Below are 12,937 nucleotides of genomic sequence, written 5' to 3'. Positions count from 1 at the left end.
TTTGTTAATTAATTCTTGTTCTTTCTGTCTCAGTCGTATTCTTCCTTAAATTGCGTGCAACCTTGTACAAATACAAATGTACACTCCATATATCGCGTTACACTTTTCCCCACCTACTTCTATTTCCTCTGAATTTTCCCACCATTTACTTACGCGTTACGCTCTTCATTCAACTTAAGTTGTTGAATATGCTTTCCGTAGCAAGTCTGTACAACCCATTTGACAAATTGTATAAACGACCCTAATCTAATTTTTCACTCAGAAAATAGTGGATTTCCAACTCAATCTGAAAGAGTGGGGTGACATAATCCCAGTTATTTGCTTAGAGGAGTTCACCCTATGGTCACCAAAATCTCACACCTGCAGAGTGACAGGCTACGTCCACACTAATGCGTTTTCGCATTAGTAATGAGAAGTGAAGGTAAAAGAAAGGGTGAAAATGTTAAAATGTGATGGGGCCGAGAAATCCAAAGAACTTCTTAGAGTGTAAATGCATGAAGCTATAGCACAGGTGCCACGTTACTGCGCCTTTCCTTTAAGCAAAGGAAAGCAACAAATAAGCCTTTCTAACCCAAATGCAAACAACCCAGTAAACTGACCGAGCCTTTGACTGTTCACTCTCACCCCCTTACTCTCTTTTCACCAAACACTCTCTGGGTCAGGTTACACACCTGGGATGCAACAATGATACCTGCCTCTCAGCTGGAAGGATTCAGCTCTGGTGTTCCTTCCCTTGTTGTTGGAACCCGAGGAGCAGATCAGGCAGCCATTAGTGGCAGAGGAAGTTGGAGGTTACACTTCAAAACAAAGAAGGGTATGAGGACAGCTGGCTGTTGTCCTCGTGCATGTCAAATTTTACAAATCTGCATACAAAAACGCACAACCATGCACAAGACTCGGATTCAGTCTCTCTGAATGCAGCAGTATTTCCTTTAAACGCATTATCCAAAAATGGACAGATTGCAAATATTTTACATTCTGCTTGGTAATTTAACCTTTTTCACTGGATCCTTTAGTGTAGCGAAAAACAATATTTTAAGCGAAACTACATGATGTAGCATAAAATGGAAAAAAAAGAAAAAAAAGTTTTCAAAGGTGTCCATAAGTATATTGCTTCCATCGAGGTTTATTGATTTACATATTTAGGATGCTTGAAGTGAAATTGAAACAGGTAAAGCAAAATGGCTTTACCCGCTAATGGCTTATGGATGGTGAGCACAAATATCAATACAAAAAGAAAGCACCCATTAAAAAAAAACTACAGAAAGCATAAAGATTTAAAACTTGTATGATGCAAAGGTGTTTCCATGCGTATGTATCACAAGCCCTTATAGAAGGAAACACGTCAACAAAGAACCGCACACATATACACTCGCATGCACGCACACATTTACTGTTTAATCTATTTAATTGAATCTGACTTTGAATAACTAAACAAATGAGGAAATTCACAAGGGGCACTTGATCCCTTCTTGGATAATGGATTGGAGATTCCTTTCCCATAGGGACATTTGGGCAAACAAGACCCAGTAATCTCTGAATTGATGGGTTGACTGCATCAAATTTCTTCACTAAAGAGCTGTTGAACCCCTGATACAGTGTTGGTAGTTAGCCAGATACTCAATTTGCAGACACAGGCAGAACTGCAGGCTTGCTCTGGTTTCACAGTCAGTGTGGCGATATGTACTATAGAGATGTAAGATAAAAAATGCTGCAGGTAAGACGAATAAAGGGTGACTGCCTTGTTCGTTGGTTCTTGTTTCCCTGTTTTAACAATAATTTTTCAAGTGCTAAAAATAACCTAAAATGTAACAATAAAATTTCATCTTCAGTTTTCTGAATAACCGCTTCGAATACTTTACTCAATTACTTTTATGAGCGCTCATTACATAAGGTATGATGCACTGTTTTGTACAGCAACCAAAAAGGACTGAATCCCATTTTGATTTAGGTGACAAATTTATTAAAGTCCTGCCATTTAATTAGGAATCATCATCATCATCATCATCATCATTACCAGACAGAATAAATAAGACATAAAACAGGTTTTTTCCCACATAAACAAACATATACATCAGACCCCGGGTACTACAGTTCTTCCTTGGGGTGGTTTCTGGTAGAATGAAACGAACAAGTTACATCTGAGAACACACAAATGCATAGAAGTAATTGGATCCCTAGGTACCATTTAAGACAACATCTACAATTTTTGCCTATATCCCTGTTCAAGAATGTACAAAGTCCTCATATGCGGGTTCTTATTCATGTCCAAGAAGGGGTTTGTATAAAAATAAAGTCTCCACAATGATAAACCATTATATATATAGACATTTGGCAACAACCAGACATTTAAAGACTTTGAATGTTGAACTGAGTTCTGCACCTACTACACTTTAGTTAACAAAGAGCAGTGGGCGGAGAGGGAGAGTTGGTAAAGCAAACAAAAGGTTGATGTCTAAACTTTCTGAGTGTGTGTGTGGTCTCTATATTGTTCTTAAAGAGCTTATAGTGGTGTCTGAAAATGGAGAATTTTTGAAAAACTCCTTACTTTGCATACAGTATTACTACTGAAGGATAATTGTTAGGCCAAGTCCTTAAAATGAGGAGCATTGTCTTCCTTACTTTCATTCAGATAACACACTCCGAATGAACCTGTCAGTCAGCTATTGATGTGATCCAGGGACAGCAATCTGCTTCCTTTCCTTACACAATCACAGCCCTGTGAGACTATTTTCCAACTCTTAAAATCCAACAGAAGACACAAAAAATGCAGAAAAAAAGCTCAAACTTGTTATTGTTGACCAATCAAAACTGCCCATGGTCCACTTCATCTAACCAGGAGGCAGGACTGGCTGGAAAATCTGGGTATCCGCCGCTGCTGCCGGTAGAGAGGTCTGAGCTGGGGCCGTTAGCTGCCCCCATGGAAACCCTCACAGCAGGGTTGATCCCAGGACCGCTGCCTTGGGCCATGATAGATAGGGCAGAATCAGGGTAGACCAGGTTGGAGATGAGAGGCTGGTGTCTTGGTAGTGCCTGAAGTGACCCCGGTGACTGAGGAAGGCTGTAGGGGCTGTTGGAGCGCATGTCGTGGAACTGGTCTTGAGAAGGGAGGACGCCGTGCTCAAGGGGGAAAGAGTTGCCCGCTTGGCGGCCTCCCATAGCTGGAGAGGACTCGCTCAGGCTGCTGTAAATGCCGTTAGTGTGGCCAAGCTCTGACATTGGTGGTTCATCTGTCAAACAAGGATAAAGATAAAGGAATAATTAAGATAATTAAGATTACAAGAGTAATAAAAAATAGCAGAAATGTTTGCAAAAAATGAACTTCAATAGAGCTGATGCAGTGTGTTCAAGTCAAGTAAAGCTGCACAAATGAGACTTCGCAAACCCATTTTCCTGATTCAAGTAACTTCCTCACATTGTTAGCTTGGTGAACTAATTATTAACCCTTCCTTGAATATAATAATATACTAAACCCAGAGAAAAATATGAAACGAGAGAATATGCTGTATGTCACACCTCAGCAAAAACCATAAGTGGCTTAGGGAGGTTATCAGAGCAGCTTGGGCTGCCAGCTTCCAGTTAGCTAATGTGTTTGTTCTCCAGTTACAACAATTCATCATAAACATCCAGTCAACAAAGTACTTTCTGCAAGACGAAATTTCACTGCAGCACTTTGTGATGTGCCTGGAATATCAGACACTATATTCTTATTTGAATATCGTCACAGCTTCATGTATCGAAACGTGAAAGGAAAGCAGATTTTTGCTCTAAGTAAGCAAGTAAGACACATAGTCACAAAGCAGAGCAAAATAATAATAAAAAAAATGATGATAAAAATACTATTTTATTTTATCATCTGGTTTTTTTGTAAATAGCATTTGCAAAAGAAAGCCAAGTTAAACAGAAATGTGTTCAACTTCTTTTTAAAGGAGTCAGCTAAATGTAGCTGGAGTGGTAGATCTGGTGCCATTGTGTAAAAAGCTCTTCAATCTCATATGAGGAAAAATTCATTTGAGCCGGTCATCACTTTCCACTGCCTATCAATATTCCACAGTTCAACAATAATGATGGGTCTATTCAGTTTCCCTGCTTTATTATAAATATTACTCTTTACATACTTGCTCATGTGAAAACATATCATAGTAGGAAGGCAACAAGTGCATGTAATGAATTTAATTGTGAGCATGCTGGCTCACCTTTATGGCAGTTACACTTAAAGTGAAGGAGCCATCTTTATGTTAGTAGTAGAAGTTGTGCTTTTCTTAGGGCACATTTAAAAGAAGCTGTCTCTTCTCTCAGTTATTGCATTGTTGACGCTACCTGTGAAGGACACCTCTGCATCACTGTCCATGCCCTCCTCCTGGATGCTGTCCTTGTCAGATTTGGAGCTACCCCGTGACCTCTTCATATTGCGAAAGTACTGCCCCCATCTTTGGCGCCCGGCATCTTTCTTCAGCCTTTTTTCTTTAGCTCGCCTGTTCTGAAACCACACCTGCAGGGTTAAAAAAGAAGAAGAAGAAATTGTTTTTAGTCAAAGTTGCGATACTTCATGATAAATCATTAGATACAAATACAGTGTCTGACTGATTAAACTAATTAAATCATTTTCAGCTTGTTTTGTTTCTATCATTTATTTAATTTTCTCAGTGTAAAAGACTTTGAACAAGTAGCCACTTTTTTTTTCATCGTTATGACTTCTAAAGAAGTCAAAGTCTCCTACATCTGATGTCCTCAGCTCCTTACGTGATGCACATACTATGCTTTAAAGCATTAAAGCAAAATTAATGTTCAGAGACTGTCCGGACACCACTTCACACCCACTTCAGCTCAGGTGAGAGACTTGAGCAGTGACACCGAACAGTAATCCTTTTTGGTGTTACTGCTAGTGTCCCCAGCATCAGATTTATCATGCATTTAATTAACTTCATGACAGCTACAAGTCGTCCTCAACTTAGAGCAGACAGGTTATCTCGCCGGTGACTTCTAATATTTGAAATTTTGTGGCTTTGCTTTTGATCCGCTCAAACTCTGGCTTACAGACAGCAGTATATGTGCAGCCGGTAGTCTTAATTTGTCTGTAATCTCACTGCCTTCTGGTGTCTGTGAAGTCTGATACTAAATGCAAAAACTTCTTTTTTCTCATTCATTTTATCTTGCACACAAAATGTATTCATTTCAGTCACGAGCACAGAAAGCAGTTTTACATTCTTGTTAATGATATTCCACCCTGAGTGAACCCTCTTCACCCCTTCGCTTTCACTGAATAATGAGGAGCATTTTAGTGGCTTCTGTCTCTACTTTTGTCCTTGCAAATAAAACAATATATATGACCACCACCCAGCAACCAGGAGGGGGCTCTTCAGCAGCAGACAATATGCGAGGGGCCCTCTTAGCATTGTTAACGAGCTTGCACTTAAACAGTGCTGACGTTCAGTCGGACTTCATTTTACTCCATCTAGCCGTAAATCCGCCCCCCACGCCACCCAGCAGGCACCCACACATATATGCACTTGTTCGTACAGTACACTTGTGCCAGGTCAGCTACAATTGTCCCTTGATAATGAAGTCAGGACACTAATGGAATAGCCTTTAATGGATAATAATGTACTCTACCTGCACAACCCGCATATCCAGACCCGTCTCTGATGACAGCTGCTCCCGCACATGGCGGGCTGGTTTTGGAGAGTTATTGTAAGCGTTCTTCAGTGTCTCTAACTGTTTCGCAGTGATGGTCGTTCGTGGCCTTTTTGCTGTAGAATCGGCCTCTGAAAGACAGATGGACAACATACAGTGTCAGCACTGGGCAGGCGTTTTTTTGAGATTCTATGTGGATCTGAAAAAGTAACAATATTTGTTACTAATATTTGTAAATGTGCAAAAATATTTAAAGACAAATTCAATATTTTTAACTGTACAACAGCTGTCAATCAATTTGCTGTAAAGAAATAAGCTCCAGTCTAGTCCATCCAGCTAATTCTGTACAGACATCCTCAGTTGCCAACATTACAAACTCTGATAAATATACGTACTTATTACAGCAACCAACAGCACATAACCTGCATAACATCCTGTCTCCTAATTTTACATAAATAGATAAATTCCCTTCAGCTCATAAACCCTAAATCTGGATCCCTGTGCATAACTGCATCATGTCTGCACATCTGTTTGCCAGCACAGCAAAATACAAAGCCATCATCCAAATGGATGCTGCCCAAGTAATTGCACCTTGTCATTAGTAAAATAAACGTGTGTGTTTTTGGTGAAAACTTGTGTTCACTCACTGCATAAATCAGCACAGTAAATTCAAACAAACAGATGGGGAGATAAAAATCGGCCATGCCCACTCTGCCCTATCACGAATGAGCCTGCTGGGACTCTCAGTAATATGAGGTAAAGCAGAGCACTGATACAAAACAGAGTATCTGGTGAACGTGTTTTAGGCTGTTGGCCTGCGCCACCTCATATCATTTCAATGACTACAAGTCAGCTGTTCATTTCAAACCAGTATAAACACTGCATCTAACACTAAAGCTCAAATTAATCAGTGCCCCACTATATGCCACGGTTAAAGCAATGTTTTTTTAACAGCTATAATTGCAAACTTTTACTCTGAAACAGCTTTAGTGGTCTTGAAGCATGTTTAATTTTAATTATGGACTTTTTTAAAATCAAAAACTATCATGTAAGGGAATTATTTTATATTTATACACATGAATAAACGTTAGAAACTATTCCTACAAAAAATAATAAGTGGAATGTCAATTTGCAGCATTTGCAATGTAAAATTCATCCATGCAGACATGTATATATTGCAATGACTGTAGTGGAGAACAATTCCTGACGCCACTGTATATCATTTGCGTGCTGTAAATAATCCTGAAGCCCGCACAAACTCATACACGTGTATTCTTCTCTCACGGTCAGACATACATGCATCTCTCTCTTATTGAGTCTCTCCGCCCACTATAATAAGAGTTATTGAAAGCTGATCCTTTCAAGTGCAGAGTGCAGATGTAATCCTCCTGACCTGCGCTTTATGCAGTTTAGTATCGATCGGTTTGGAGGCAATGATGCAATTAGCACAGGTGGGTCAAAGTTTAAGGATGACGTCTGTCATGGCAGGTTGCTTAAAACAAGCAGACACACAAAGTACAACATGCCGGAGCCTGGAGTCTGACCAACTGATTTGCCGACCGTTTCCCGATCTGTTACATATCTGCAGCTCACCTCTCTGCTTGGCGGTCTCGTAGTCGGCCTTGCAGACCAGCCTGCTGTCCTCCATCAAATAGTACTCGTCACCTGTCGCAAGTTGCCGCTTGCATACAATGCAGGCAAAGCAGTGCAGGTGGTAGACGAAGTCCTGCGCCCTCCTCACCACCTGTGTGGGCGGAATCCCCTGCTGACATGCTGCGCATTTGGTCCCGAATCTCCTTTTGGAAACAGAAGGTTGCCATCAGTATACATCTCATCCAGCAAGCCATAAATGGAAATTGAAAAGAAATAATTAATAATCAATGTCTTATTTAGCACTGGTTTATTTTCTGAAAGCTGCTCACTTGAAGAAATCGTCTTTGCAGTAGACACTGTCACCCCTGGTGAAGCACTTGTCCGCCAGTTGTGCCTGGCAGTCGCTGCACTTCAGGCACTTGCTGTGCCAGTGGCGATCAAGCACTTTTAGAATAAAGCGATCGACGATGTGTTGATTGCAGCCTGCACACATTGGGATTTCTGCGGGAGACAAGATGGAATCACAGCATTTTAGTCTGTTAAACGAGACGAGAAATGAAAGGAAAAAAATCACGAAGGGAATCGGTGCGCAAAATGACAGCCGGGCATGCTCATTGTGTTTAAAGAGACTCTGAATAATTATCTCCTAATGGACACAACTGTTTAATTATGCAAGACTCCCAATAAGAAAACGTCCCGCTTTATAGATAAAATAAAGAGCGGGAGGGTCAAAACACTGTAAATATAATGATAGTAATTAGATTTTTCATTTCACCTGACCCATTCTTCGCTTTTTAGCCCTTTCATCTATTTGTGTGTGTGCGTGTTTTTTAAAAGTATTGGCACATTTTTTTTAATAGCATCATTTATGTCCTGTTCATGCTTATGATCTAGGCCTAAAAACACTGGCAATCATTGATTTTATATATGTATTATTTATTTTGTTGTCGTATGAAATAACATAAAATTGAAGTCAGTTATTAGTTGTAAGCTAAAATTTAATTGGACAATTCATTTGGTAATTACGAGGATTAATTGTTGGCGTTTTACAGACGCCCTCTTTGTCTTGTTCACTTTTGAAAAAAAAAAATTCATAGAAGTCACGGAAAAAGGAAAAATGAGACTATAATTTTTCATGCATTAAGTAGTAAAATCGCATTTAAAACCGAACAATTAGGCACATTTAAAAACTGAATAATCAACGATTACATTAAAAGTGATGTGTTATAAGCTATAAAATGATAAGAAATCGGCTAAATATGAATGTTTTTAAACTGCTTTGTGAGGCACACGTCGACAGTTTGTAACAACATTCATTCGTTTAAGGTAAAACACACTAAAACTGAAGAAAATGTGCATGGATTGAGATGTGCATACACGCTAACAGCGATTGCTGGTTTGCCTGTAAATTTCCCATGTTTGACTCCCCGGATAAAAGAGAGGCCTCACATGACCTGACACTACATTTTAAAGTATTTTTTATAATGTTCCTTCAGTGTACTTCCCACTTATGAAGCTATAAAATGAATAGATTTTAGAGACGCTTTAAGCGTTTAGCATTAAAACTGCACAAAGGCAAAATAAGGACAGCTACAATGGCAGGTAAAACCTTACGAGTCCTCTTTATTATTAATTAAAAGAAGCTCAACCACTTCATATTCCATCCGTGCAAGGAATCGCATTCCTATTGTTCTGTTGCGGGCTGCTCATAAAATATGAACGAACCATTTCTTCTGGTATCACCAGCAAGCTGTGCACAAGTGCGGTGGCAGCCACATCAAGAACAGGTGTATCCAGGTCATCATTAATTCAGAGAGCTCTGTAAAACTAGAAAGCTGCGGCCTGTAGTCTCACGGCACACACCAACATGGTGTCCAAGCAATTTGCTCACCTTGGAGGGCCCACTTCAAAATACTAAAATGATACACGAACATCCCAGCTGAAATTACACGCATCACGTCAGCAATCTGATAACTGATCAAAATGAACGGTCATAAATATATAACCATGTTCGCGCATTTAAAAACAAAAACAACAACTTGTGAATGTTTACAAGAAAAAAATGCCCAGTTTATTTCTGACTGCAAAATATAGAAAACATAATTAGAGATTCGAACGGTGGATAAATCTGAGTTAAACCGGATTTAACCTCCACACAGAGCATCAAACGAAATTTGAAAGACAGTTCAGGCAGATCAAAAGTTAAAACCCGGTGCTTACGATTGCTCCTGCAGAAATGTGGAGCAACACGAAATGACACGCTGTCAGTCCTGGAAGGTTTTATTTTCCAAAATAAAAGACTGCAGCTGTGGAACATCACCAGTTATGATAGCGCACGCTCAACAGACAGCAATCCCCGTGCAAGTCCCGTGGCCGTATATGACGGCCTTTTTAAAAGGTGTGTGTGAACACACACACACACACACACACACACACACACACACACACACACACACACACACACACACACACACACACACACACACACACACACAAACGTATGTGCAAAACGAACAATGTGATTATATTTTGCCTTGGTTACCTTTTTGCAACTCCTCGCTGTGAGCCAGCAGAGCGAACAGCATCTCCGCGTTATTTGGTGCCTCTTTTGGAGAGTTGAGCTCAGCATGTCCATCCATTGCTCATGATTAACACTTACATTAAATCAAACCTGCTTTGCTCGTGTCTATCCAAACACACATACACACACTCACACCGGACGTGTTGTCAAATTCGAGCTTGCAGGAGCCCGGGATTGAAACACAAACGCGCGAGAGTCCAGGAGAGCTCGCTTTTATGCTTCCCCGTGCTGAAGCCAGGGCTGTATTACGCTGCGCCGTTTCCTAGGCGACAGGGAGATGGATTAACATCACCTACTGAGTACCTTACCCCGGATCCGAATAAACAGGAGGTTAGGGGAGAAGCTAATAGCTCTTCTGTGCTCAGTGAGGCACTATAATGTTGTAGCCTATTACTTTACAAACATGAAGAGAAAAGATCGAAAAAAAGCACTTATTTTTATTGAACTGAAATCTATTTGTCTATATGATAGATAGTCATATATGTTTTCATGAAAAAATAATCATACAACACAATATTGTGGCAATAACGTTTGATATGTCTTCTTTAAACGCTTAAAGTTTTGTTTTAGGCATAAAAATATCGTAAATACTGAAACACCTGGAAACTTTTTTTCACTGGGTAATTGTAATGATTTAACTATTTCAGATGCTACAACTGCAAAAAAGAAAACATACAAAAAAAAAAACCCCTGCATGTGCAACCTGATCACATACAACGACCATAGCGGAGCGTGCCTAGAAAAGGTAAGTATACTAAGTCTCAGCTTTTATTTTTTTAGTAAGTTTTTTGTGTTTCTTCCAATTAATTACATTTTGTAATGTAAATTATTTATTTATGTATTTATTGGTTCATGTTCTCCTAAAAAAAAAAAAATTACTGTGATTAAAACTGCCACACGACTAAGTATACGCCTTAATTCAGATTCCAATGCATGCGTAAAAGAGAGAATAATAGCTTTTAACTAAAGCAATTCCATCTATTTCATAATAATAATAATAATAATAATAGAGTAAATTGTATGATTTCATGAGTGCTTTCTTTTTGCATTCCTCCGCTCGGTCAGATTTTTACATTCATTGTAAATATCTTACTAACTCACGAACACATGCATAACTGAGCACGCATACGCAATCTCCATGTCATGTTGAGTGTCTGCTTGAAGACAAGTGTTTATTCAGGGGAGAGATTGGCTGTTCAATAACATGTTGATCGGGCCAGCACCCCAATGAATTTTATTGACACTGATCTTTGGCACAAAAGAGCGCCTGGGGAAATCTCGGGTAGTGCCACAACCGCCAGGACCCGCTGATGAATCTAAAATCAATGTCCCATTTGCCTGTATTTCAGAAGTATATGAACGACGTTTTGGAGAAAGGTGTGGGGTTCATGTGTGCCCCTCTTACTTTTCAGCTTTGTAATAATATTTATGTCATATTGATCGCTCACTTTTGAGGGGGTGAGCCGACAGTAATGTGGCAACAAAGCCATAAAATGACTAATAAAGGTTATCTTATCAGAGAAGTGGCAAGTCGGTTAGGAAAAAGGTTGCAACGTTGATAAAACATGTATTTAAAAAAAAAAAAAATCAAAATACAAATGTTTAAATCTGTTGAAACATGTGGCGGAAATCGGATTGAAAAATATTTTAAGATTTGAATGATTCTTTATTTCAGATAACATAAGTGACTAATGCTACAAAATTGTTCCAGAATCTAGCGAAATGAAGAAGCATCGAACATGAGACTTTTCTGGACACTAAATAACATTTCTAGACTACAATCTACTAACAATTCAAAGCCTAAATTCCATTCCCCCCCCCCCCATAACCAGCCCCCAGTAGCGGCCTCAGGTGTCCCACCTGTCAGGGCAGGTGGGACACCTGTTGAGCATGTGTCGTGTTGCTGGGTCCGCTGGTGGGAGCGACTTCTTTCCTACTGGCAGTCTGTCGTGCGTCCTCACAGAGGCTGTTATTGCCACAGCGGGCCCAGTGCTGTCCCCATATCCGCTTCCTGCGCCATGAGCACGGGCGGTGTGAAATGACAACACGCGCATAACATCTGTTCCTGTGAGTCTCCAACAATGAAGACTCATTACGGATTCATAACGTCTCCCACACGCAGTGCAGAAAGGCGTCTCTAAACAGTCTATATGCACCACCGTGGGTTGCCCAGCAGTCTTCCTGCAACTTTTTTTTTAGTGCAGTAACATAAATGCCTTATTTATGTTAGGTTTTTTTATTTAATTTTTTTTATTTACACAGGTTTGCACCTATTTATATATTTAGCGTTACAGCGACTGTTTCATGCTTGTTACAGATCACTTAAATTAATTTTCAGTCCTGCTGTGCCGGACAGGATCGTGACGAATTCACGGACCCACGGCGCCCAATTAAACTGTATTTGATAGCTGTGTTTCTCCAAACCCTTTGCGTAATTTGCATCAGTTGTAAAAACAGGCAGGCTGTTTTCTTACCTTGGCCAGAATTGTACCGGGAGAAATTCCCGGTGTTTTGACAGCTTGATCCCGGGTGTTCAAGCAGCATTTTGAAGATGATCCAAAACGAAGACTCACGTCTGTGATTCAGCAGCAACAACAACAAAACCTCTAACGCGACACTGAGAATGTGGATTCAAAACCCCGCACTGTCCTGGAGACTTATCCTCTGGAGATGAAGCTGAGGTTTGTTCAACTCTGGATGAATTTCGGCAAAAAGTTAAAAAGAACTTCCGTGGACCTTTTCCCGTTCGACAGCCAGCAGGAATTGAAACTTTGAATATTCATCAAGTTGATCTTGAACGTTGTGTCGATACCATTGAAATGAGAAGTGGGAAAGTGAGCCTGCACCCTGCAAAACCTACTTCAGCTGAAATAATCAGCGGCCAGCGCTGCCTCTGTCCAGGGTGCTGAAAGGGGAGTTTCCCTAAACAGGCTCGAGGGGTGTGTGCCGCTCAGATATCCCCAGAGGCTATCTTTAAGCGCGCTCACACACGCGCGCACGCACACTTGCCCTCCCCCTCTCTCTCCCTCTCTCTCCCTCTCCTTATCTATGTTGTGTTGCACGTGCCTCTCTTTCAAGGCGCACAATGGGGCAATTGGGCAGTGCTCTTCTCCATTTTATTTGATTAAA

At 40.3% G+C, this 12,937-nt stretch overlaps 1 protein-coding gene across 2 annotated transcripts; it reads right to left on the bottom strand.

Annotated features, from left to right (window-relative positions):
• Window positions 1-1,002: 1,002 nt before the first annotated feature.
• On the bottom strand, window positions 1,003-12,744 carry lhx3 (LIM homeobox 3). Of its 2 annotated transcripts, none has more exons than XM_076886542.1 (6): window positions 12,283-12,744; window positions 7,557-7,728; window positions 7,228-7,427; window positions 5,614-5,765; window positions 4,321-4,492; window positions 1,003-3,230 (listed from the first exon to the last, which is right to left on the bottom strand). In XM_076886542.1, exons 1-6 carry the CDS (start codon window positions 12,350-12,352, stop codon window positions 2,806-2,808), a joined length of 1,191 nt encoding a protein of 396 aa, XP_076742657.1. In that variant the 5' UTR covers window positions 12,353-12,744; the 3' UTR covers window positions 1,003-2,805. The 2 variants fall into 2 exon arrangements, with proteins under 2 accessions (XP_076742657.1, XP_004549633.1); XM_004549576.4 differs by having other exon boundaries at window positions 1,004-3,230; window positions 7,228-7,430.
• Between the last annotated feature and the right edge of the window lie 193 nt (window positions 12,745-12,937).

The sequence above is a fragment of the Maylandia zebra genome, linkage group LG7, assembly GCF_041146795.1.
Source record: "Maylandia zebra isolate NMK-2024a linkage group LG7, Mzebra_GT3a, whole genome shotgun sequence".
Taxonomy (NCBI): domain Eukaryota; kingdom Metazoa; phylum Chordata; class Actinopteri; order Cichliformes; family Cichlidae; genus Maylandia; species Maylandia zebra.
This window is presented reverse-complemented; position numbering and strand designations above follow the sequence as displayed.